The sequence below is a fragment of the Hermetia illucens genome, chromosome 1 (genome assembly GCF_905115235.1).
Source record: "Hermetia illucens chromosome 1, iHerIll2.2.curated.20191125, whole genome shotgun sequence".
NCBI lineage: Eukaryota > Metazoa > Arthropoda > Insecta > Diptera > Stratiomyidae > Hermetia > Hermetia illucens.
The window spans coordinates 147,129,290-147,152,715 of record NC_051849.1 but is presented as its reverse complement, the minus strand read 5'-3'; the positions used below and the strand labels follow the sequence as shown (position 1 = coordinate 147,152,715).

The following is a 23,426-nucleotide window of genomic DNA, read 5'->3' as shown; positions in this document are numbered from 1 at the left end:
CAAAAGAAGAAAGAGCACAACCGTGAAAATTGAAGTTGGCGAACAAACAATGTAGTCAAAAGGCTTAGGTTTAAAAAACAGTTTGAATGCGCTACAACTAAAGCGTCTTCAATCGCTGTAAAGATCGAGAGGATATTACCGAACATTGATGGACCAAGCCAAAGTCGACGTCGTCTTATTTCAAGGGTAGCTGTGTTAGTTCCGTGCTATTCTGCGCAGTTCTAGTTTGGGAAACTATTCTCGAAAACAAATCAAACTGTGGAAAACTAAGAATGGCGCATCGGGGAGTTTAGCATATTTCAACGGCAACTAGCACGGCGGGTATCCATCACAGAATGGCAAAAGAGGTGGAACGAGGTACAAAGTAGTCGTTGGACCCACCGCATAATTCCGGACATTCAAAGACGGATTGAAAGAAGCGACGGAGAATTAAACTACGAGCTAACATAGTTCTTAAGTGGACATGGAGGATGTCGATTTTGTCACGACGAATCACAATGCTGACCGCGGAAGATGTCGGATTTGATTGCCTCAGGTTTACCGCACACCAAACAAGATTGGTGGCGGCCGTAGACAGGCGCTTAACACCCGAAAATATCGTGGATTCTTGGAACCAGATTGTGACGGAACTAAAAGCTATTCATTAACAGCTTAGGTAGCAAGAATGGCGAAGAAAACAAGAAAAGAAGAGAACCATAATAGATCGCAGTTAAGAATTGATTCAGCCCTACGATACAATCCTATATAACAGTCTCGTGGGGAGAGTGGAAGGAGAATTGGTTGGCTTTAGTGAGTAAGATTCTGACATAAATGCACGGCCGCAGCCAGCAGTAGATTTTGAACCTTTCTATGTTGTGGCGGCGAAAACAAACAAACAAATAAACCAAACAGTAAGTCCTGTATTCCTCGGAGACTTGGTTTCTTAGCAAGAAGAATTGCGAACTCTTGGCCGCGTTCGAAGAATCCTCCGAAGAATTTTTGGCCCCCACATGAGGATGAATGATTCCTTAACCTACATAACGACGAAATCTATGGGCAATGCCATGACCGTCCGGTTCTGGATAAAATCCGGCTCAAAAGGTTACGGTAGGTAGGTCACTTAACCCGTATGGGTAAGGATGATCCAGCCCGGAAAGTCTATAAGTGCAATATCTATGGTAGAAAAAGAAGACGAGGCAAACCCTGCCTGAGATGGAGCGATGGCGTAGGTCAGGACGCCAGACAGCCTTTGGGGATATCGAATTGGTGCACCTCGCGCAAAACCGGGATGTCTGAAGTTCCTTATTAAGGCAGGCCTAGACTGTATACCGGTTGTTGTGGTGTTGATGATAGTAAATTAACCTTCTGCAGCTGAGTGCCGTCCAATTTGCATACTTTTCCGCTCATTGCAAATGCTCCATACGATTTTTTTCGGTTGAAAGTAGCTTTTTTTGAGCACATAAGCTAGCTTCCTGTGGCCTTCGTAGAATTGTCTGCGTGTTCCAGTCTATTCCGTTCTCTGCTCAATGATGTCACTCAATTAAAGTTTCCAATAGTAGTACATGAATTTTCATACTGTGAGGCACTGAAAGGCGAAAGAGAGATTTCACAGCTATGCAGAGTCCTTAAGCGGGTCGAGTCGGTCAAGTTGAACTTGCTTAGAAAACCGGATGAAACTTTCACAAACTCTAGAATCGAGTCAGTACAGACTGGCTTGGAAGTTTACCAACCAGGAGAAGGTACCTGGTATTGATAGAATCTACGCGGCGATGCCAAAGGAGTATATAGAACACCTAGAACGACCTCTTGGAAATATTTTGCTAGTAGGTCTTGTGCTGGGCTACATGCCTACCCTTTGGCAGTAGGTTAATGTTTTCCCCATCCCGAAGCCAGGGAGGGATGACTATTCTTCCTTTAAGAGTATCACATGCGCTAAATGAGTCTTGAAGTCAGCTCTTCATTTCTTGATTTTCAAGGTTGAGGACGCAACTCTGAAAGGCGAGTTCGCGGAGACGACTTTCGAATTCGCCCCCCAACGCTGTGGCTGTTGATCTAGACCTCAGAACGGTGTGTGGAAATATGAAATGAAATGTTGATTTGTTTGTTAAGCCCGCAATTCTTATACAATTCGGGCTGTCGGATACGCCGGAAGAACCCGCAATTCACCGGCTCACCAGTTGAAGTGAATGCACCATCCACGTACCGGCAAGCCACAACATCATTAGTTCAACTTTGGGCGTGGGAGGCGTTAAAATGCAAATTTCAGATAATTTTGTACGCGAGCATTTATAAAAAATGTTCACTAAAAGATGACCACAAAATTCTCGCTCACAGCCTTAACAAACATGGGCCAAACAACGTGAGAGTAAGTTGCTCTCCATTGGTCCGGTTCAACTTCAAGTGGATGTGGATGTATGATCCTTCACTATCCTAAACAATTGTAAAAGAAACTTTTTTGGAACAGTCATGTTCAGGTAAAGTTGAAACGGGCTCTCACAGGTTATGGGCTTTGACTGCGGGGCTTTCCGTCCGCATGGTTGTAGTGCATACATACTCATACGTTGCTACTACTAGGCTAATGTACACCTACCTAACTCTAGCCTAATCTTAGGTTTGTCCATTGAATTTGCACGGCTGATGAAAGACGTTGGCTGCAGTGGCTTTTTGGTTAGATCGATTAGAAAGAGCTGGTAATGTAGTAAATCAATCACGGATGATGATGAAGTCGTTCCAGAAAATCGGTTAGTTCCTTGTCGATAAACACTTTGGTTTTTGACGAATTCGTTTTCATTAACGTCACTTACCACGAATAATTCTTCTTGATCACTTTCCGTTTTTCCAGAAACAAGGTTTTGTGTTTTCGTTATGTGAGGAATTTACAACGTTCGTTTGCTCAATCGTACGTAACTAAAATTTTTTATTTGTTTGACGTTTGAAGTATCGCGCTTTAAAGTACTTGAATGGTCTTCAGTTGCATCCAACGTGCATAGTACTTCAAATAACTCCAAATATTTTTAGTTGGATTGACGTTAGCACTTTGTAGTTTTCTCTTCCCGAATCGCTTTGCAGCTATTCCGAGGCAAGGCTTTCCACGCCACACAATTACTTTACTTTATTTGGGGCCTTTTAATTTTTGGCTTGAAAATGTCATATGGTGGCTAACAAACAGTCGCCCGTTTGACCCGCACAAGCCAAATTTACACTTGTTGGAAAATATGGCTTGATTCCTATAATAATCATTTCACAAGGGCCCATTTTAGGAGAGCACGTTTAACCCAACTTGAAAATTGTAATTTTTAACAGACGTGAAATCCGTACTCTTGGAATCGACGTGGTGAAGAAAGTGGGGAATTTGGCACATTTTCAGACGAAGTCAACTCTTCCTTTAAATTCGCTGGTATTTTAAAAGGATACCGAAACGACAACCGATGAAGTGCTCGATCTTTTCTTGACAACGTTATTTTAGACCGTCCCGATCTGTTCCAGTATTTTATGAGTAGTTACATTCAGAGAAAAAGAAATTACAACCAGCTTTTGAATGTATGAGTACTTCAACCCCCTTAAACTCAAAGTAGAACTATGGTACTCACTGCACGCGTGGTCTTTTACAGTTCTAACTCACGAGATTTCGTATTAATCGGTAAGGCAGTTCCTGAGAAAAATGTATATGACGACAGGGGTTCGGGCAGGCTCCCGGTCATTGCAGCATCTATGTTAATGCTAGAAGCAGCTTAGACAAGGAGATATTTGAACCGAGTACATCACTCCCTAGAACACCCATAGCAAGGGCACAGAAGAATGCGGTTAAAGGAGAACGAGAGATTACTTCTTCGATGGTAACGCAGGTAACACTTGTGGATGGGCACTGAAAAAATAGGAGAAAGTTGAGATAAACATCCAAAAAACCAACAGCTTCCCGAAAGAACAAAAAGGCGTATCGCCCACTTTGAGGAAGGGGCCTAAAACCCTAAGTAGGCTGGAAAATAGTATCTAAAACACTGGCGCCGCCAAGACAGGTGATTTCCGATAAAAAGGCGGTTGGACTAAAGTTCGAACAAAAAAGCCTAAAAAGAAAATGGAGAGAGTGAGGATCCGTTCCGAGGCATTATTGCAAGCGTGAACAGCATGTCCTAGAAGACAAGTGAATGCTGACTCCGACAACACACACTTGAGGTCCAAAAAGAACAAAGTCGATGGGTTTCGCACCCAAGTCAAAAATTTATTTAGGGAAAGTACTGGCATGCATGCGTGCACGAGGTGGCTATACAGTGCAAGGGCCTAGATGAGGTTACTTCAAAGGCAGAAATCTGTATTACCTATGCGGACGAGTTCGAGCTGAACGTCTTACAGGAGGCATCTATCATAAGCTTCAGAAACGCGTATAGAGCCACACAGGCGACGACCATTCAGCTACCAGCATAAGCAGCGCCTAATCGGGGAGATCCATATTTGGCGGATAGTCTGTCGCCTTAGAAAACAAATATCTTTGAAGAGATGCTTTAAGTGTCTGTTGTACGGACATCTGGCGAAGACATGCACAAGTGGGGAAACGTGTTACTTTATGCCGCTATGTTACAAGGATCCCAAATGCATGTTCTGTGATGAAAAGGGGGACCTGGACGATAGGCATATTACCGGAAGCGACAAGTGTCCTAAGGCACTAAATGAAGCGGGAAAATGAGGTTAATCTAAATCAACTTCAATCACTCTATGGTTGCTCAGGACCGCCCACGAATCGCAAGTTTAAGTGACTACAATAACCATATAGGGTTCGTGTATCAATAATGTGTTGGTAGCCGATCCTACGGGAAGAGGGGCTTTGTGAGCATATGGTGCCCAAGCCATACAGGAATTTATAAGGCAGCTTGCATGTGGATTCGTATGGGCAGTTAAATATCATAATGACGAACGATAGTGAGGTTAATACTCCCGATTTCCTATCAAAAGTTTTTAAGGGTCTGTTTCTTCAAGGGAGTATGAGCAGTTACAGTGTGCAGACACTTTTAGATGTGGCTGTAATAACCCAGAAACGACAAGATTTGCAGTGGGCTGGGCGACATTGAAGCATCGGGTTTCGACGGTATACCAAACAAAGCCACTAAACTGGCTGTTAAAACTTCCACTGTGTCTGGTAATTTAGCTGTATGTAATGTCGGACTTTTATTACTTATATCCTTAAAGCTACAACTTTCCAAGATATGTGGAAATGGAACCCGAATATATATAAAAAGGGCACCTTTGCTCTTAAACAAGTGTAAAATGATGATGTCAAACGTTGGAGGCCGCGATGCACCCGTAAGCTCCTACAGCTAGAGCGGTAAGATCTACGCTGCCCTACGCAATGCTTAAAAGATGAGCGGCAGAAAATTAGGGGGTGGTTTTAGTGTAAAAATCCCACATGTTGGAACATATGTACTAAAGTCTTTTGAAGATTTCCACCTCCCGAGAAAAAAGGCAGACAGACAGACATCGAATTGATTTTAAGGGTTTATTTTACAAAAAAAACTTTGAGAAGTTGAAAACATGCACGTAGATGTACTCAGTGACACGTCACTTTCACAGCTGTTGAGCTATGACGTTGAAATCTGCAGGGAACGTCAGTATAGATTTGGAAACCTAAGAAAGTGGGTAACTTAAACTGTGTCAGAAGAAGCGGGAGACGGTGGCTATTTAAGGATCTTTTTAGCAAGGTACCCATCTCGAACTACACCATTTACGCGGATTCATATCACCCTTTGTCACTTTGATTTCAGGCGTTGTCCTGACAAACCTGTTACTTATTTAATTGATATATTTTCAAGATAGAAACAGGCAATAATCGATTACGAATGGAAAAATGTTCACAAGAGATGTAAAGCAGTTGCAGGGCAATATGATAAAGACGTTCGCTGTAGTCCATGCACTCGAACGCATTATTTGGTCACATTTTCTCTCCAACAGGTCTTATCGTCAATTCATGAACCTGGAAAGAAGCATTCCTCAAACTTCTGCACCTCATCGAGAATATTCTCTTACCTGGACATGAGGTGGTGTGCTCAACACATATAATACAGCATTCGATACATCCTCAGCGTTCAGAAGTGGATTACCTGCGGCTCTAAAAGCTTCCATTTTCGGCATTATTTCGGTCAATACAAATCCAGGGCTAATGCTCTGCAATTAGAAATGAATGCAATGACTAACTATGAACGATTCTGATCAGACAAAATTAGCTTGTGTTTATCTGGCTGACATTGAGTATGAGCCTACAAAATTTCAAGTAAGACTGAATCTATTATAGTTCAAACCTCGTATTTGTGTGGGTTGGAAGGCTTTGTGATTTTTTACACCTAAAAGAATCTGAGTGTAATTCCGCGGTGTTTCTATCGATTAATTATTTGACATAATAAAACTTGTTTTTTCTTATTCGCTAGTGTTGACTTTTATTTTGCAAACACCGATATTTCGGGAATCACTTGTTCCCTTCATCAGTGCTAACAAGTCTGCTCATCAGTGAGTTTATTGACTATGTTTATACTAAATCTGTAATACTATTCTAATTATGGCTAAATTAGTTTTTAAAGATTTATATCTAAATCCTGAGAAAGGAGAATATTTAATTACATTTTAAGGACTTATCTGTCTATCCTGGAAGAAGAAGAAGAGGATTTAAATAATTTTTTTAAGTAATGGTGAATAGCAATTGTCTAGATTTGAATTCAATCTAGCGTCTATCGACTGTTTGATAATGAATAAGCTTTCGTAGGCGTCTACCTGGTTAATTTTTCTTACCTGTTTTAACACTTTCAAATCGCCGGCGCTTATTTTATGCCGGATTCCACCACCATAGATTTTGTAGGTTTCCGGGAGTACTCGATAGCCAACTATGCCTCCTACATATGCTCCCTAAATCTAGTAGTTACCAGCCTTTTCGTTTGTCCGAAATACACCTTCGGGCAATCTAAGCAAGCGATTTTATATATACCGCTCATCTCTTCTACCGTTTTTCGGTCCTTTTCTCTCACCAGCTGGGATTAGAGCTGATAGATACGACTTGATCCTACCAGTTGATTGTCGAACCTTTTCAATGTTCGTTTTATATGCTTGGACACATTTGATAAGGTGACACTTGATCTTTTTAATGCTAGAAGGCGGTGGATCATCGTGCCATACACTACTACAAAGTGAAGTATCTCTTGGGAGATACTCCCTAAGTTGACATACCACACGGCCTATTCTCACCTTGTTCGCAGTAACCAGCTTATCCGTTATTTCCACCAGCACCAAAACCATCAATAGCGGTCATTGTATCCTCAAATGTCTTTTTCATTCTCTTTATCTCACTCTCCTCTAGTCCTTCAAGGTCAGATTGTTCCTTCAATGCGACACATATCTCCTCTCACGATGTAACCTAGCCTAGGTCCTTCCCATCGATTATTATCTCTTGCTATCGAGTTTGCACTTGCGCTTGCTCTCCTAGCACTTTTCCTATTTTAACCCTAACATCTGATCCCTTTCCTGCATTTGCCATATACGCATCATGTTATTGCCCAAGTCTGTCAATTCAAGATCAATGTCAATGTCAATGCCTTTCCGAACAATATCTGCGTAAGACTTATCTCCATTCTTAGATGTAATGTTTATTTCCGAACGAATTTCTTCTCCGGTTTTTGCTGACTACTCTTGTTAACTGCTCCGATTTACGAAGTGCCGATTATCAAAGAATTTTCGCGGGTCAACCTTCTCCGACAAAGAGGCTTTTTTCCTTGGCCGCTTGCTGGGCACCAAACGATTCACTAATACTACGTCTCCTAGCACTGCCTTATGTTGAAAAGCTGTCACCTAAGTTTCTCGGGTGATTTTGCCACCCAGTTCTTGCAGAATTGTCTTGTCTACCCTAACATAAGACAATTTCAAGCCCGGTATCGGAGCCCTGATAGTTCGGTTTGTATTCTACCCTTTTTGATGAGCTCATAGAGTTCATTTAACCGTTCTATGAGAAACGTTGCTCCAGTTTGATGCGTTATATGTTCTTCTTTTGCACATCTTTTGTCGATCCGATACGAAAAGGATCCGTTGTAAATATCATTTCGACTCCGCTGTTATCTCTTGAAACATTAAATGACACATTATTTAACTTTCCCACTGCGCTTGCATATTCCCAAAAACCGCCGGTTCTAGGTTTTAAAAATACTGAGCCATAAAAAACTCCCTTTCTCGACCACTATATTTGGTTTGAAAGCAGAACCTTATTAAAATGTGTTTACTGCCAATCTGCCTTTGTTTGTCGACGGAAGATGGATAAGTTACAAAGCTATCGGTGGCTCCTGCCACACGGTTATGTGGGAGCCTTACTCACAAAAACCAGCTCCTTCTCCGTGGGGTAGAATCACAATTTATCCTGCACATTCGTGTGTCTCTCTCGTTCATTCTTCCGGCTGACTTCTTTCTACCTAAGCTTCTTGTGGATGGCTGCGATCGCTTTTTCGACTTCGTCCATATCCCTTTTGATTTTAACATATCGATAATATTTTCGGATATAAAGTGCTCCCCGGTTGCAATTCCGAAAGTAGTCCTCTGAGCTGCGAATCGTGGGCAATGTGTTCTACGTCCTCTGCAATATTCGTGCACTTTCGGCAATATGTCGAATCATGATGCCTAATCGATAGAAATATATTCGATAACCTCCGTGTCCGCACAAGAACTGGGTTAGTCCGAAATCTACCTCGCCGTGAGGTTGCTCGATCCATTTCCGGATATCCCATATGATTCTGTAAGTCCAGCGACCTTTTCTGACTTGTCCCACTTTTTCTGAAATTCCGCGATAGTTTCAATTCATGCGAACTGCTGCAGTGAAATCGTTGTCCTTCTCGCACCAGAATCTCAATCGAGATTATTCCTGCAATTACGGAGGCTGCTTCATCGGATATGGTTCTGTAAGCGCAACATGTTCTGAGTGCACTTACGCGATACGCAGCTCCAATCTTTCGCTAAGTTGCTGTATTTTTCAGTGCATCTAACCACACTGGGGCTGGATACAGTAGGATCAAACTGACCACTCTCGAAATAAGGAGTCGACCCCTAGCTTTGGGCCACCTATATTTGATAATATTCTCGCAGTCAGTGCTCCATTGTTATATGCCTTGGTTGCTGCACACTCCCCAAATGATTTTACTTCTTCTCTCTGTCTGTCTGTCTGTCACACCCGCCTTTTGAGAAACGACTGAACCGAGTGACACCAAATTTGATAGAAAGTTGCGAACTGCAGGCGCCTACGCATGCAGTGAGCTATATCGTTCTACGTGGAACTTAAGGAGGATGTAACTTTTTTCCCCGAATATAGCCGTGCCGGGTATCAAATGAAAGGTCTCCTTTAGTACTTTCCAAATCAGGCCTTAGTTTTGAAGCAGATTGGCAAACGGAGGTGAAGAAAAATGACTGGATGGCAGTTTTTTCAAAAATCAATTTGCACAAATAAAAATGATCTGAAAAGCACTGCATTGATAATAGTCAACCTTATAGGCTAGGAGAACAATATTCTATTATTATTCAAATGTGACGAAGTTAACCTAGAACAGATGCAAACAAGTCAGGATACCGGAAGTTTGGCGCTTAGGGTATGAAGATTTTGTGTTCATCTTATGTGAGAAACTCACTTTCCCGATTAAATTGAACTAACGCATTTTCACGCATTTTCACTTTACTCGGTCCACAAAAGCATACATACATATACATTTTATTAAAAATTAAAAATCGCTGGTAATCATGTACACACATATTTAAAATGTCCCATGGACCCCGCCGTTCATATAAGTTCATTTTATATGATTATGTCGTCATACACGTCTTGGGGTGGAATAAATTTATCTGAAATGCGAAACTTTGACCTTCAATAACTTTGTTAATAATAATTAGACCCAGTTCCAGTTCCAGAATTGTGTCCTATACTATCACTTATACTGATCTCAAATTTTGTACATTAGGAATGAATCTAAGGGACGTTTTCCGATAAATTTCTAAAATATGGCCATGTACTATTATTAACTTTATTTGTGTAGATATTTCAACGGAATGCATTTTGAGACCTAGACTTCCTATAGATGCATCACTTTTATTTTTTTTCAGATTTTTGGGTTAAATAGGTTCTGAGAAAGAGACATGTGCCACTTTTTGGGACACACTTTTTGAGCGTTACCTCCCCTATGCTTCAACTAATATCCGAAATAAAACCAGTTTCGAAAAGTGTTAATCACACCTTTTCATTTAATATCCCACATGATCACATTTTGGGAAACGTTGGGAAACGTCTGCTTCAAACTCAAATAAAAATGGCGCTACTCACTGCATGTTAATACACATATTCTCACCAATTTCGTGATAATTCCTTCAGTCGTTTCCGAATAAATCGGGTGTGGCAGACAGACATTGAACCGATTTTAATAAGGTTTTGCTTTATCCAAAATCTTAAAAAGGGCTGGGTTTCTTCTGGTCGGGCGACTATGAAACCACCCACAATACTCTGCGTATGTTCTAGAAGCGAACCTGCCTACCCTTTACATCTTTCAATGTTGTGCCGTACCAAATTTAGTACCTTTAGTACTGATCCTGTGGGGTACCTTTTGTTAGTGTAGTATATATTTAATTATATTTGGCAATAATTTACGGTTTAAAATTTCTGTGTGAATTGGAAAAACATTCAAAATGACAGGTTCAATCAAACGTGCGCCCCTTGAAAGAAAGTGCGAATTTATGGTAGGTTTCAAAAATATGTAAAAGAGAAATATTTCGTAGTATGGAAGTTGGCTACACCGTTGTAAATAAAATTATAAACAAGTCAGGATCCCAGAAGCTGGGCGCATCGAATACAAAGGTTTTGTGTTCATCTCGTGTGAGGAACTCTCTATGTACCGTTTTCCATTCGTACATAGCTAAAAATGAAAAATGTTCTTTCATTATTTGCTAAACCTCATATAAACATACGTACGTGCATATTAAAGACATAAATATTGCACTAATCCTAAGTAAACAATTTCTTACATTACCCCTTTACTCCGTGCACAGCAAATACGTATGTATGGGCTTAAAGTAAATACCATTGAACCTAACGTACATACATGTTTATCCTATTAGACGTTACCCACAAATTTTATTAGCACATACTGTCTCGAGTAGTTCATACTGATACACAAATAAGTAAAAAAAGCAAAGAAAAGGAAAACTAAAATTTTCCCATCGACCCCGTCGTTCATATATATTCACTTTATATGATAATGATATCATACACCATTGAGAGTGCAATTAATTGGTCTGAAATGTAAAAGTCTGTCAATAGCTTTGTTAGTAATAGTTGGGTTGCCTTCAAACTTTCCAGAATTATGTTCTATATTATCACTCACCCTGATTTTGTACTTCCATGATGAATTTAAGGAGAGTTTTCAGGTAAATTTTCAAAATCTGGTAACATACTATTATTAACTTTACTTGTGCTGATATCGGAACGGGATGTATAATATTTTGAGGCCTAGATTTCGTATAGATGTCACTGTGATTTTTTCAGATTTTTCGGTTGAATAGGTTCTGAGAACGAGACCTGTTTCTCATTTGGGTGTACATATTTTGAGTCCTCACTCCCCTAGGTTTCACCCAATGTCAGAAACCTACTAATTGATCCCTTTCATTTGATATCCCACATGACCATATTCTGTGAAAAAAAAAATGTACACCCTTCTTTCACATGTGTGGGGAGCTCCCTTCAAACTCAACGCAAAATGACGCCACTTGCTGTATGTAAAGGGATACTTAGACCACACCTTCTCATCAAATTCTGTGACAATCGGTTCAGCTGTTTTCCAAGAAATCGGCTGTGATAGGTAGACAGACAGAAATTGACTCGATTTTAATAAAACTTTATTTTACACGAAACCTTGAAAAGTGAAGAAACCGACGGGTGCAGAAAATGATCCGGAAGGAATGAAGCTCTATCGCAGCGAGATGAGGACCATTGAAGGTCGTTATATACGACGATTTTTTTAAAACAGTAACAAAACTCCATAGGGGTTTTGGGTGATCCTCCTGAAGCCGTGTAGCGTTTTTACGGTGCAAAGGGCGTGGTACGAACTGGACCTAAATTCACGGAAGTCTGCCAAAAAGCCAACGCTCACACAGAAAAAAGGGTCTAGCTGACTCTTATGGTGAAAAAATAATTGGAAAAAGTCATCTTCTCGGATAAAGTTTAAATTGTTTGGCCTGGATGGCAGAGTGAGAGGGAAAGGTGACAAGCTATATAGTGCTGGAAAGGCTATCAGCACTATTAAACGTTTGCTCTTTGTTTGGAGTTGGGTCAATAATTTTCTTGAGGTCATCCGTGAGTGCCATAAAATATATTGATATATTATTGTACCGAAAAAAACAAAATGAAAAGCCTAAACTGTTACCTGTTAATTTAGTACCCATATTCTTTCTTCTCAGCGAGTTTAGTCTTAGACTAAAACAAGGCAACTAGTCCTTGAAATACCGGTATATGGCCAATAATTTAGTTTTTGGCATTTAAAAAACAATTTTTTTCTCACGTAAATATAGATATCTTTAATGCAGATCTGGTGTCAATACTAGAGGAGGTTCTGGGGGACTACGACGATGTAATATTTCGAAACGATTCCTGTCACCGAGCCAGAGTTGTAAGAATTTTTCACAAAGCCTTCAAATTTAGTTCTTTTATATGAAATATTTAAATTTCCTTTCCTCTGGGTCCAAAATTATAAAGAAAATTTGGGCACATCTCTTCCTTGGCCCGAGGGCAGCCTATCCAATTGGGAATTTATCGCACATTATTGGGAAATAATGAAGAAAACAGCCTTTAAAAAAATTCTTTTTTAGGTATTCCATATTTTTTAAATGAAATATAAACGTTTCAATTCATATTTTGCCTAAATAAGTGAGGATTTAATCCAAAATCTTAATCGAAACGTCATTTTCCTTTGTTTATGTTTGTTTTTTGTCATTTTAAGAAAAAAAATTCTCATTCCTGAAATTACTTGTAATTGATGGCTTTGCTATCAAACTTTAACACTATATATGATGAAACTTTTTGCTTAGAGTTTTGTATTTTCATTTTAAAATCTTGATATATTTTATGAGCCCAAGTGGAAACTTTATTGCCGTTAAATGTATGTTCAACTTAAGGGGGTCATCCCGTGTGTCGGATCCGTGGAATAGAATTTTTTTTTGGCATCAGTTGTATCTAAATACAGTAGAGAATATATGGGCAAAGTGATTTTTTGATATTCGGAGTCGTTCGGAAATTATAGTGTTAAACACGTATTAAGTCACATGCCAGATTTATGTCGATCGCCGTAAGAAAGCTCGTATTTATCGGTCCGAATGACGTTCGAATGACTTCGCAAAAAGGACAAGAATTGAAGCAAAGGCTGTACATGTGTTTCTTCAAGAAACCTAAGGTTTACGGACCAAGTTTAGCAGATTAATGGTCAGTTAAGGGTTTATGGCCAAAAATCGCATTTTACATTTTTAATTGCGTTTTTTCGAAAGCGCAAATCTGAAAATCGGCAGCCATCATAGCCGAAAGTCTATTCAACGAAATTCTTTGAATTTTCACGACTAATTCAGAACGATCAGTAGTCTTGTTTTTATTCATTGTAGAAGCCGTGAAAAGACATCAAAATTCACAAAAAAAAAGTTTAACACGGCACCACAAAATTAGCTTTTAACATTTTTTAATAATCCTAGTTTGCGGACTGTACTTAAGTCTGTACGTTACAATACCGTTTACTTTCTTTTTTTAAGATGATCACAGCGCCTTCTAGCCTGGCAGCAGAAAAACACCTTTTTTTTGGAGATGGGTGTATAAACTGTTCTGTATTTCAATAGCGGGCTAAGCAATCGAGCTGGAAAAATTACTATGCACGCTCAAGATATTAATAAATCTATGGTGAAAAATTTGTGTATCTGTGTATCTTTATCCAGTTCTTCACATAAAATTTCTAAACAAGTCGGAATACCGGAAGCTCGCGCTTCGGGTATAAAGGTTTTGTGTTCATCTTATGTAAGAGACGCACATTTTTCTGTCCGTATATAGCTACAAATCCAACATAATCCTTCATATTTTTCCAAACTAAGAGACATACGTACATATTAGAGCCATAGATATCACGCTCACCCTAAACAAACAAACTGCCTATTACCTACTGTACACATATATGCACGTATCTAAATTTATCGTACCCATATTTCCGATTTACGTCTTATATCTAACTGAATTAGACACTACCCGCAAAGTTCATTAGCACACATATATTATATACCTACATACACACATTTCTGGCTGACAAATAACTAAAGAACTAAAACAAAATAATTGTCTGCGACCCAATTCGTAAGAACTCATTTCGTTGTGATATTGACGAATTGATATGTGATGATGACGTCATGCGGGTTGTAGAGTGAACGAAATTCACAAAAAATTGTAAAGTTTCACCCCTATAACTTTGTTAATAATAGTTGGATTTTCTTCAAACTTGACCAAACTGTGCGTTATATTCTTCATTACACGCATACCAAATTTTGTACTTCTGGGATGAACATAAGGGGGGTGCCGGGTAAATTTCTAAAATGTGGAAATATACTATTATTAACTTTATTTGTGCAGATATCGGAACCGGATATATTTTGAGGCCTAGATTTCGTAGAGATGCATCACTGTGATTTTTTTCAGATTTTTCGGTTGGATAGGTTCTGAGAACGAGACCTGTTACACTTTTTGGGGGTCATATTTTGAACCCTCACTCCCCTATGTTTCATTTAATATCAAATATTGAACCAGATTCGAAAAGTACTAATTGAGACCTTTCATTTGATACCCTACATGGCTACATTCTGTGAAAAAAAAATTTGCACCCTCCATTCACATGTACGGGGAGCCCCCCCTTAAACTTAACTTAAGATGGCGCCACTTACTGCATGTAAAGGGATCACCAGATTACATACTCTCACCAATTTTCGTGACAATCGGTCCAGCCGTTTCCGAATAAATCGGGTGTGACAGACAGACAGACAGATAGACAGACAGACAGACGGACAGACGGACAGACAGACACCGTCTCGATTCTAATAAGGTTTTGTTTCACACAAAACCTTAAAAAAGCCAAAAAAAACGGACTTCACACGGAATGACCCACTTAACACTTTTGAAAAAGATGTTCGACTTTACGATGCAAGGAACTAGTTGACGAACTTAGCCAAATAGTAAATAATATAATACTTGAAGCAATCGCACCTCAGAATAAAAATTACACGATGTGGAATTTTAGCGCCCATATTATAATACAATCCATTTTATGCGTTAAAAAGACAAGTTGGATGAAAACTAAAATCGTGCCTAGACCTTACTATACAGGAAATACGTTAGCGACTAAAATAAACGCTATCACCGAAAAGTTCAATCCAATCTTTAAGGCACCATCAGAAGTGAAACTCTCTCCCCAAATTAATTCCAATCCAAGTTCATTCCACAATCAAAATTAGGACACATATTTTTCTTTGGGCAAGAAAGAAACAAAGGCAACAGACTCCATATCTCCATCTTTCCATATCTCAAGGCGGTGTCATCATATCAAGTTACTTGCCAATAACTGAGGAAAAACCTTTCTAGCTTATCCACAGTAAGAGCCGTATCCATAAACTATTAGGTTGTTGCATATGAAATGGCTGATTTGGCAATCAAGTGAAGTTAGTTGCGATTTTGCTGTATCAAACCACCAGTTGTTGCTGTTGGTTTCGGATAATGAAGTATAAATCCTTCTACATTTAATCAAGGAGTCAGTCTGTGAGAGACATTGCAGAGAAATCATTCGACAGTTTCCCGGCACTTGCAACAACTCGGAAAAGTGAAAAAGCTCGACATATGGGTTCCGCATGCTCTTACGGTGCAAAACATGGCGCTTCGAATGGAAATTTGCAGTTCTTTATTCGCCCGCAACAGAAGCGATCCCTTTTTGCACAGAATAGTGACATGTGATGAAAAGTGGATATCATACGACAATCGCCGACGATCAGCACAATGGCTAGATGTTGATGAGTCGGCGAAGCATATGCCGAAACCGAGCCTCCATCTGAAGAAGGTAATGGTGAGTGTTTGGTGGTCTACAGCTGGAGTTATCCACTATTTTTTCTTGGCACCTGGAGAAACGATAAATGCAAAGAAATACTGTGCCCAACTCAAGGAAATGCATTGAGTATTCAACGGCTGAGATTGGTCAACAGAGATGGTGTGATACTCCTTCACGACAATGTACGACCTCATGAATCGAGAAGAACGGTTCAAAAGTTGAACGAATTGCAGTATGAGACTCTGCCTCAATTCAGCATATTCACCAGACCTTTCGCCAACCGACTACCACGTTTTTAAGGTTTTGTGTGAAACAAAACCTTATTAGAATCGATTCGATGTCTGTCTGTCCGTCTGTCTGTCTGTCTGTCTGTCTGTCTGTCTGTCTGTCTGTCTGTCTGTCCGTCTGTCTGTCTGTCTGTCTGTCTGTCTGTCACAGCCGATTTATTCGGAAACGGCTGGACCGATCGTCACGAAAATTGGTAGGAGTATGTAATCTGCCGTTCCCTTTACATGCAGCAACTGACGCCATTTTGTGTTAAGTTTGAGGGGGGGCTTTTCATACATGTGAAAGGAGGGTGCACAATTTTTTTTCACAGAATGTAGCCATGTGGGGTATCAATTGAAAGGTCTCAATTAGTACTTTTCGAAACTGGTTCAATATTTGATGTTGGGTGAAACATAGAGGAGTGAGGGCTCAAAATATGACCCCCAAAAAGTGTAACAGGTCTCGTTCTCAGAACCTATCCAACCGAAAAATCTGAAAAAAATCACAGTGATGCATCTCTACGAAATCTAGGCCTCAAAATATATCCGGTTCCGATATCTGCACAAATAAAGTTAATAATAGTATATTTCCACATTTTAGAAATTTACCCGGCACCCCCCCTTATGTTCATCCCAGAAGTACAAAGTTTAGCATGCGTATAGTGAAGAACATAGTGCACGGTTTGGTCAAGTTTGAAGAAAATCCAAGTATTACTAACAAAGTTATAGGTGGTAAAACTTTACCATGTTTTGTGAATTTCGTGCACTCTACAACCCGCATGACGTCATCATCACATATCATTTCGTCAATACCACAACGAAATGAGTTGTTATGGATGGGGTCGCAAAGAATTATTTTGTTTTAGTTTTTTAATAATTTGTATGTGAATATCAATTACTCCAACCAGACATGTGTGTATGTAGGTATATAGTATATGCGTGCTAATGAACTTTGCGGGTAGTACCCAATTCAGATAGATATAAGAAGTAAATCGGAAATGTGGGTACGATCAATTGATATACGTGCATATACGAGTATGTGTACAGTATTCGGAAATAGGCAGTTTGTTTGTTTAGGGTGAGCGTAATATGTACGTACGTCTCGTTGTTTGGAAAAATATAAAGGATTATGTTGGATTTGTAGCTATATACGAATAGAGAAATGTGCGTTGAAATTTCTTACATAAGATGAACACAAAACCTTTATACCTGAAGTGCGAGCTTCCGGTATTCCGACTTGTTAAGCATTTGGATCATTTCTTGGCGGAAAGACAATTTAATAACTGTTAAGTATATGAAGTACATTTATATGTATAGTAGCTCTACATGCATACACTAGATGTCTCACTTCTTTCTACTACTGAATATTGTAACATATGTACTTTTATATAAGCTTGACCCAGCACTATATACAGTAATAGTATATAAAAGATGTGTAGCACATCAAAGTCTTGCCGTCTTTCTTTACCACCACCTCACTTTTCTTAACATGGTAGCAGAGCGTGGTTTGTTTTTCTCGTTCACGAAGGAACGTTCGGGAAAATAAAAGTGTAGTATTATTGCTTTAAATTAATTGATTTGATTTGATTCTTCTCGTTCACAAAGGAACGTTCAAGAAAGTGTAATAGTCTGTGTGTCCCGTTACGAAGAAAAGCACGAGTGATACAAAATGTCGAATGATAAAAGTGAATTCAAAATGCCAGTGTTTGATGGTGAAAATTACAAAACGTGGAAAAAACTTATTACGATGTTTTTAAAAATGAAAAACTGTGATGAAGGTATTACGAGAGCAAAAACGGCAGGATATAAAGCACCTTGGGATAGTAATGATTTGAAAGCAATAAACTAGATATACAGTTCTATATTATAATAGATAGACAGATGGAATTTATTGGCGACTACACGACGGCTTTTGAAATAATTAAAAAATTTGATAGTTTATACTTGAAAGAGTCAACGGCATTGCAAATAGTGTGCAGAAATAAGTTGGAAAAATTAAAGTTAAAAAATTATAGTAATTGTGCAACCTTTTTTGATGATTTTGAAAAATATGTAAATGAATTGAAAAGTGTGGGTGCCTCTGTAACAGAAAAAGAAAAGCTGAGTTATGTTTTGAATACGTTGCCAGAGCCATATAGTTATATTGGTGACTTAATCGATACTTTGAAAGAGGAAGATCAGACCGCAGATTATGTTGAAAGTAAAATCCAGTTAGCTGAGATGAAAAGTCAAAAGGAAGAAAATTCTAAAAGGGGGTCAAATGCATTTATGTCAAAAGGTACAACCTGCTACAAATGTGGAAAAGAAGGGCATATACACCATGATTGCAAAGATGGCGGTCAAACACAAGGCAGAAATTATTCATGGCGATCGGCACGAGGAAACTGTCAACAAGGCCGACCAAGTAGCAGTAGAGGCAACTATGTTCGTGGACGTGGCCGAAATCAGCGAGGTACGAGTGCGCATCAAGCTGAGCAACACAGGCAGCAGAATGAAGACAGCTGTACGTGGATAACTCGAGTAGATTGTAATTCAACGTACAATAGTAAGTCTGATAATAATGGTTGTAATGAAATTAAATGGATTTTAGACAGCGGTTGTACTGATCATATTATAAATGACGATAAATATTTTGAAAATTTTAAAATTTTGGAAAAACCTGTTAACGTTTATTTGGGAGATAATAGTTATGTAAAAGCTACAAAAATAGGTAATGTAATTAGTTATTTTGATGTATATGGAAAGAAAGTGAAAATTGATATGAAAAATGTATTTTATGTAGAAAATATGCATTTAAATTTGGTAAGTTATAGTAAAATTACAGAAAACAATAAAATTATATCTGAAGGTTAAATATTTTTAATAAATTTGGTAAGCTAACGGCAATTGCGTTCGAAATTAATAATTTGTATTATATGAAAAGTTACTTGGTTTTTGGAAATCAATTTGTTAATATTGCAAATCAAATTTTTGAACATATGAGTTTAAAGGAAAAATGGCACCGTTTACTAGATGATTACAGTAAAATTGCTCGAGTTTATACAATAAAAAGTAAAGCTGAAGTTTATGATTGCTTTGTTCAATATGTTAACGAATGTGAAAATTTAACGGGCAAACGAGTAAAAATTTGAAGATGTGATAACGCCAAAGAATATTTGAGTAAAAATGTGTATAATTTCGCGAGAGAAAAGGGTATAATAATTAAACCGTGTCCTCCGAATGTACATCAACTTAATGGAGTTGCCGAGTCGTTTAATCGGAGAATAATGAATTTGGCACTTTGCTTATTATAGGAAGCACAAATTCACAAAAAGTATTGGCCGGAAATAGTGTGCGCGGCAACATATCTAAAAAATCGTACTTTAACGAATACGGTTGAAAAGAAAACCCCTTATGAAATGTTTTTCGGAAGGAAACCAGATGTTTCAAATTTGAAATTGTATGGAAGTAAAGTTTTTGTGAGAATTCCGGAACAAAAAAGAAAATCTAAATGGGATAAAAAGGCCGAAATGGGAATTTTAGTGGGCTATAGCGAAAATGGTTATCGTATTTTAATTAATGGAAGCATTACCGTAGCAAGAAATATTGAAATAGTTGATCAGGGAGAAAAATGTATTGGTTTAAATTCATTAAGAATCAGATGATGAAAATATTGAAATTGATGAAAATTCGGAAAATGAATCCTTAGATGAAGCTTTTGAAAGTAGTGGTGAAAATTCGGAAATTCATGATAATGAAAATAAATTGAAAATTCCGAGAAGGCCAGAGCGAATAAAAAGTTGTCCAGAAAGATTTGACGAGTATAAGTATGCTAAAAATAGTATTTTTGCAAATTGTTGTAGAGTTGATATACCTTATACATTTGAGGAGGCGATAAATTCTGAAGAAAGTAAAAACTGGATAAAAGCAATGAATAAAGAGATTGAAAGTTTGAAATCGAATTAATTGAAAATACTGAAAATAAAAAAGTTATTGATGTTAAATGGGTTTATAATAAAAAATCTGATAATAAACCGCGTTTTTAAATGGTAAACTTACGTCTGAGGTATACGTTCGTCAACCGAAAGGTTATGAAGATGGCACAAATCGAGTGTGCAAATTAATAAAAGCTTCATATGGATTGAAAGAGAGTCCTCGAGCATGGTATGAATGTCTCGACAAATTTTTATTGAGTATAGGCTCTGTAAGAAATAATTTGGATTACTGTTTATATATATTAAAAAGTGAAAATGATATATTGTATTTATTGATTTATGTTGATGATTTATTAATTTGTAGTAAAAATGAAAGTTTGATAAATAAAATTAAAAATTTATTATCTAAGAGATTGAAAATGAAGGACATGGGAAAGATAAAGGAGTATTTGGGTATTACGGTTGAAAATAAGTATTACCGTAAAATAATAAAACTAAATCAAACAAATTATATTTTATCGTTAGTAAGTAAATACGGCTTAGAAAATAGTAAATTGGATAATACACCTATGAAAGTGAATTTAAAAATTGAAAAGTCTGATGTTTGTGAACAAAATATAAAATATAGAAACTTAATTGGAGCATTGTTATATATAAGTTCGGCTACAGATATTAGGTTTGCCGTAAATTATTTGAGTCGTTTTCAAAATTGTTGTTCGCAGAATATGTAGCTTTATCCGAAGCTGTAAGTGAAATTAAATTTGTAAGAGAGTTATTGAAAATATTTTAAATTGAATGTACAAAATCGATCAATATTTATGAGGATAATTCTGGTGCAATAAACATAGCGAGGTATGGAAATTTTACTATAAACTCAAAACATGTCGAAGTTCATTATCATTATGTACACGAAATGGTGAAAGAAAATATAATAAACATTGTAAAGGTCGAATCGAATAATAATGTAGCGGATATATTTACAAAATCATTATGTAAAGATAAATTTGAAAAGTTTCGAAGTATGTTGAATTTGATGTAAGGTTTGAAAATTCATTTTGATTATTATAATTTAAGTAAATACATATAAATGTAAGGATGCGTGTTAAGTATATGAAGTATATTTATATGTATAGTAGTTCTACATGCTGAATATTGTAACATATGTACTTATATATAATCTTGACCCAGCACTCTACTAAGCAACAGTAATAAAAGATGTGTAGTACGTCAAAGTCTTGCCGTCTTTCTTTACCACCACCTCACTTTTCTTAACAGTAACGGAGTAATTTTAGTACCAAAACGGCCATTTCATTTGCAACAACCTAATATTTTGGGATAAACTACGATGACCAGCTACGTTTTGAGCTAAGACCATTTTAATTAAAGGGGTAGAATAGCAGACATGGCACGCCATTGTTTAATAAATAACAAAATAGTAGAGACCATTCTTGACGTATCCTGGATGATATTTATAAACGAGGAAGTAAGGCAATATGCCACACAACTTGTTGCAAGCTTCTTCTAAAAAACCAATTACAATAATTGAACTTTAACTACTCGATAACAAATAACTCACCGTAACTTTCACCTTGGTTCCAGCATTTGCAAATTCTTGTCGATAGGTTTCAACCATTGCCGTCACTGCGAATTTAGAAGGGGGATACATATTCAACGGGCCAAAAGGCACAATGGGAACATAATGCCCAGTTATGCTATTTATAATCACAACGTGTCCATCAAAGTTTCGGTTTTTCATTGAATTGAACGCCTCCCGCACACAATAGACGACGCCCATGATATTTGTCTCCAGAATATTTCGAATAGGCTCAGTATTATTTGCAGCTGATAGCTCCACACCCACAACTCCCATACCGGCATTGTTAACAAGAACATCAGTCCCACCGAACTTGGTTTCGATCCAGGCGAAGGTATCCTTCACCTGATCTTCATTGGTAACGTCACATGTCCTGGGATAGTAGCGGGATTGCAGATTTTCTGGGAGTGCTCGGTGATTTTCCTGGAGGCGTTCTTCGCGTCGAGCTAGGGCGACCACAATAAAACCATTTTTTACTAAATCCGCGGCAATCACTGCTCCAATACCAGCACTCGCACCTGTTACAACAACCACTTTATTTTGCCACCGTTCCATCCTGTTTCCTGGATTTTGCACACTAACTAGAAACTTCAGATTTTATTGGCCAGACTAAGCCTATGGACACTCTTAAATGCAAAGCACTAGCAGACCGAAGAATGCACTCTGAAACTGATGCACATTGGGAAATAACTGAATAATGCAAAATGCAAAAGCTTCGTGACGGGCAAGTAACATTTTTCGCAACTGACATGGTTATCTATAATAATTGATATAGCGATCCGAAAGATAACTTCTGCAGCTCAAGGTTAAGATGCCATAACTGAAACTCATAAAAATTAATTTTGGCTCACAGTAAAAAAATTACACACGAAATTTATATTTTCGGTATCCATTTCGACATAAAGAATTCTTGATGAGCGCCTGGTATAATATTTCCAGAAGGTCTGCAATCTAGACTGCACAAATACCGGAAAAGGCGTATGAAAACTGACCAGTCGGAAACCGGAAGCTCGGCATCTCAGGTATAATAGTTTCCGAATTGGGAATTTTGTATGTGAGAATATTTGGATATACAATGCTTTCATTCACAGTGGGTCTACCGCATAGTCGGACAAAAACATGTTTCGTACATGTTTGTGGCTATTAAATTATAAGTTTTTTTCTCAAGATTTATATGAATCTTTTACGTAGGTCATCTTTCAAGAGATATATATTAGAATGCATTTTCATTCAACATTAGTATAAAAAATCAATAAGAATTTCGCTATATGACGTTATTTTCTTCCTCGAATTGTTTGTTACTAATAGGAATTATTATTATGAAAGGAATAAAACTGTCCGAACCGTCGAGAATAATTATTTTTGGAATGTACTTCACGGTTTAGACGTTATAAAACGTTGTAAACAAAAGTTTTCAAATTTAAAATAAGAAAAGAATCTCTCGGAAAGAAACGACTATCTTGATGAGCAGCATATTGCAAAAAGTAGTTAATAAAAATATTTCTTTACGACAAACGATATGAAAAAGGATGTTTGTGCCGAAGTGGTTGAAAATTATCTTGAGAAATAT

General features: G+C 37.9%; 1 protein-coding gene across 1 annotated transcript; it reads right to left on the bottom strand.

Annotated features, from left to right (window-relative positions):
- Positions 1-5,807: 5,807 nt before the first annotated feature.
- On the bottom strand, positions 5,808-22,411 carry LOC119661352 (farnesol dehydrogenase-like). The gene is made up of 3 exons (XM_038070658.1): positions 21,839-22,411; positions 5,995-6,132; positions 5,808-5,941 (listed from the first exon to the last, which is right to left on the bottom strand). Exons 1-3 carry the CDS (start codon positions 22,409-22,411, stop codon positions 5,900-5,902), a joined length of 753 nt encoding a protein of 250 aa, XP_037926586.1. The 3' UTR covers positions 5,808-5,899.
- Positions 22,412-23,426: the final 1,015 nt, after the last annotated feature.

Excerpts from the sequence above, each read along its gene's own strand:
- LOC119661352 (XM_038070658.1), bottom strand. The coding sequence starts at position 22,411 with ATGGAACGGTGGCAAAATAAAGTGGTTGTTGTAACAGGTGCGAGTGCT. Across the intron at positions 6,133-21,838 it reads GAACCAAGGTGAAAGTTACG|AGCATTAGCCCTGGATTTGT; the intron begins GTGAGTTATTTG and ends TTCTAATTGCAG. Across the intron at positions 5,942-5,994 it reads GCACACCACCTCATGTCCAG|GTTCATGAATTGACGATAAG; the intron begins GTAAGAGAATAT and ends GCTTCTTTCCAG.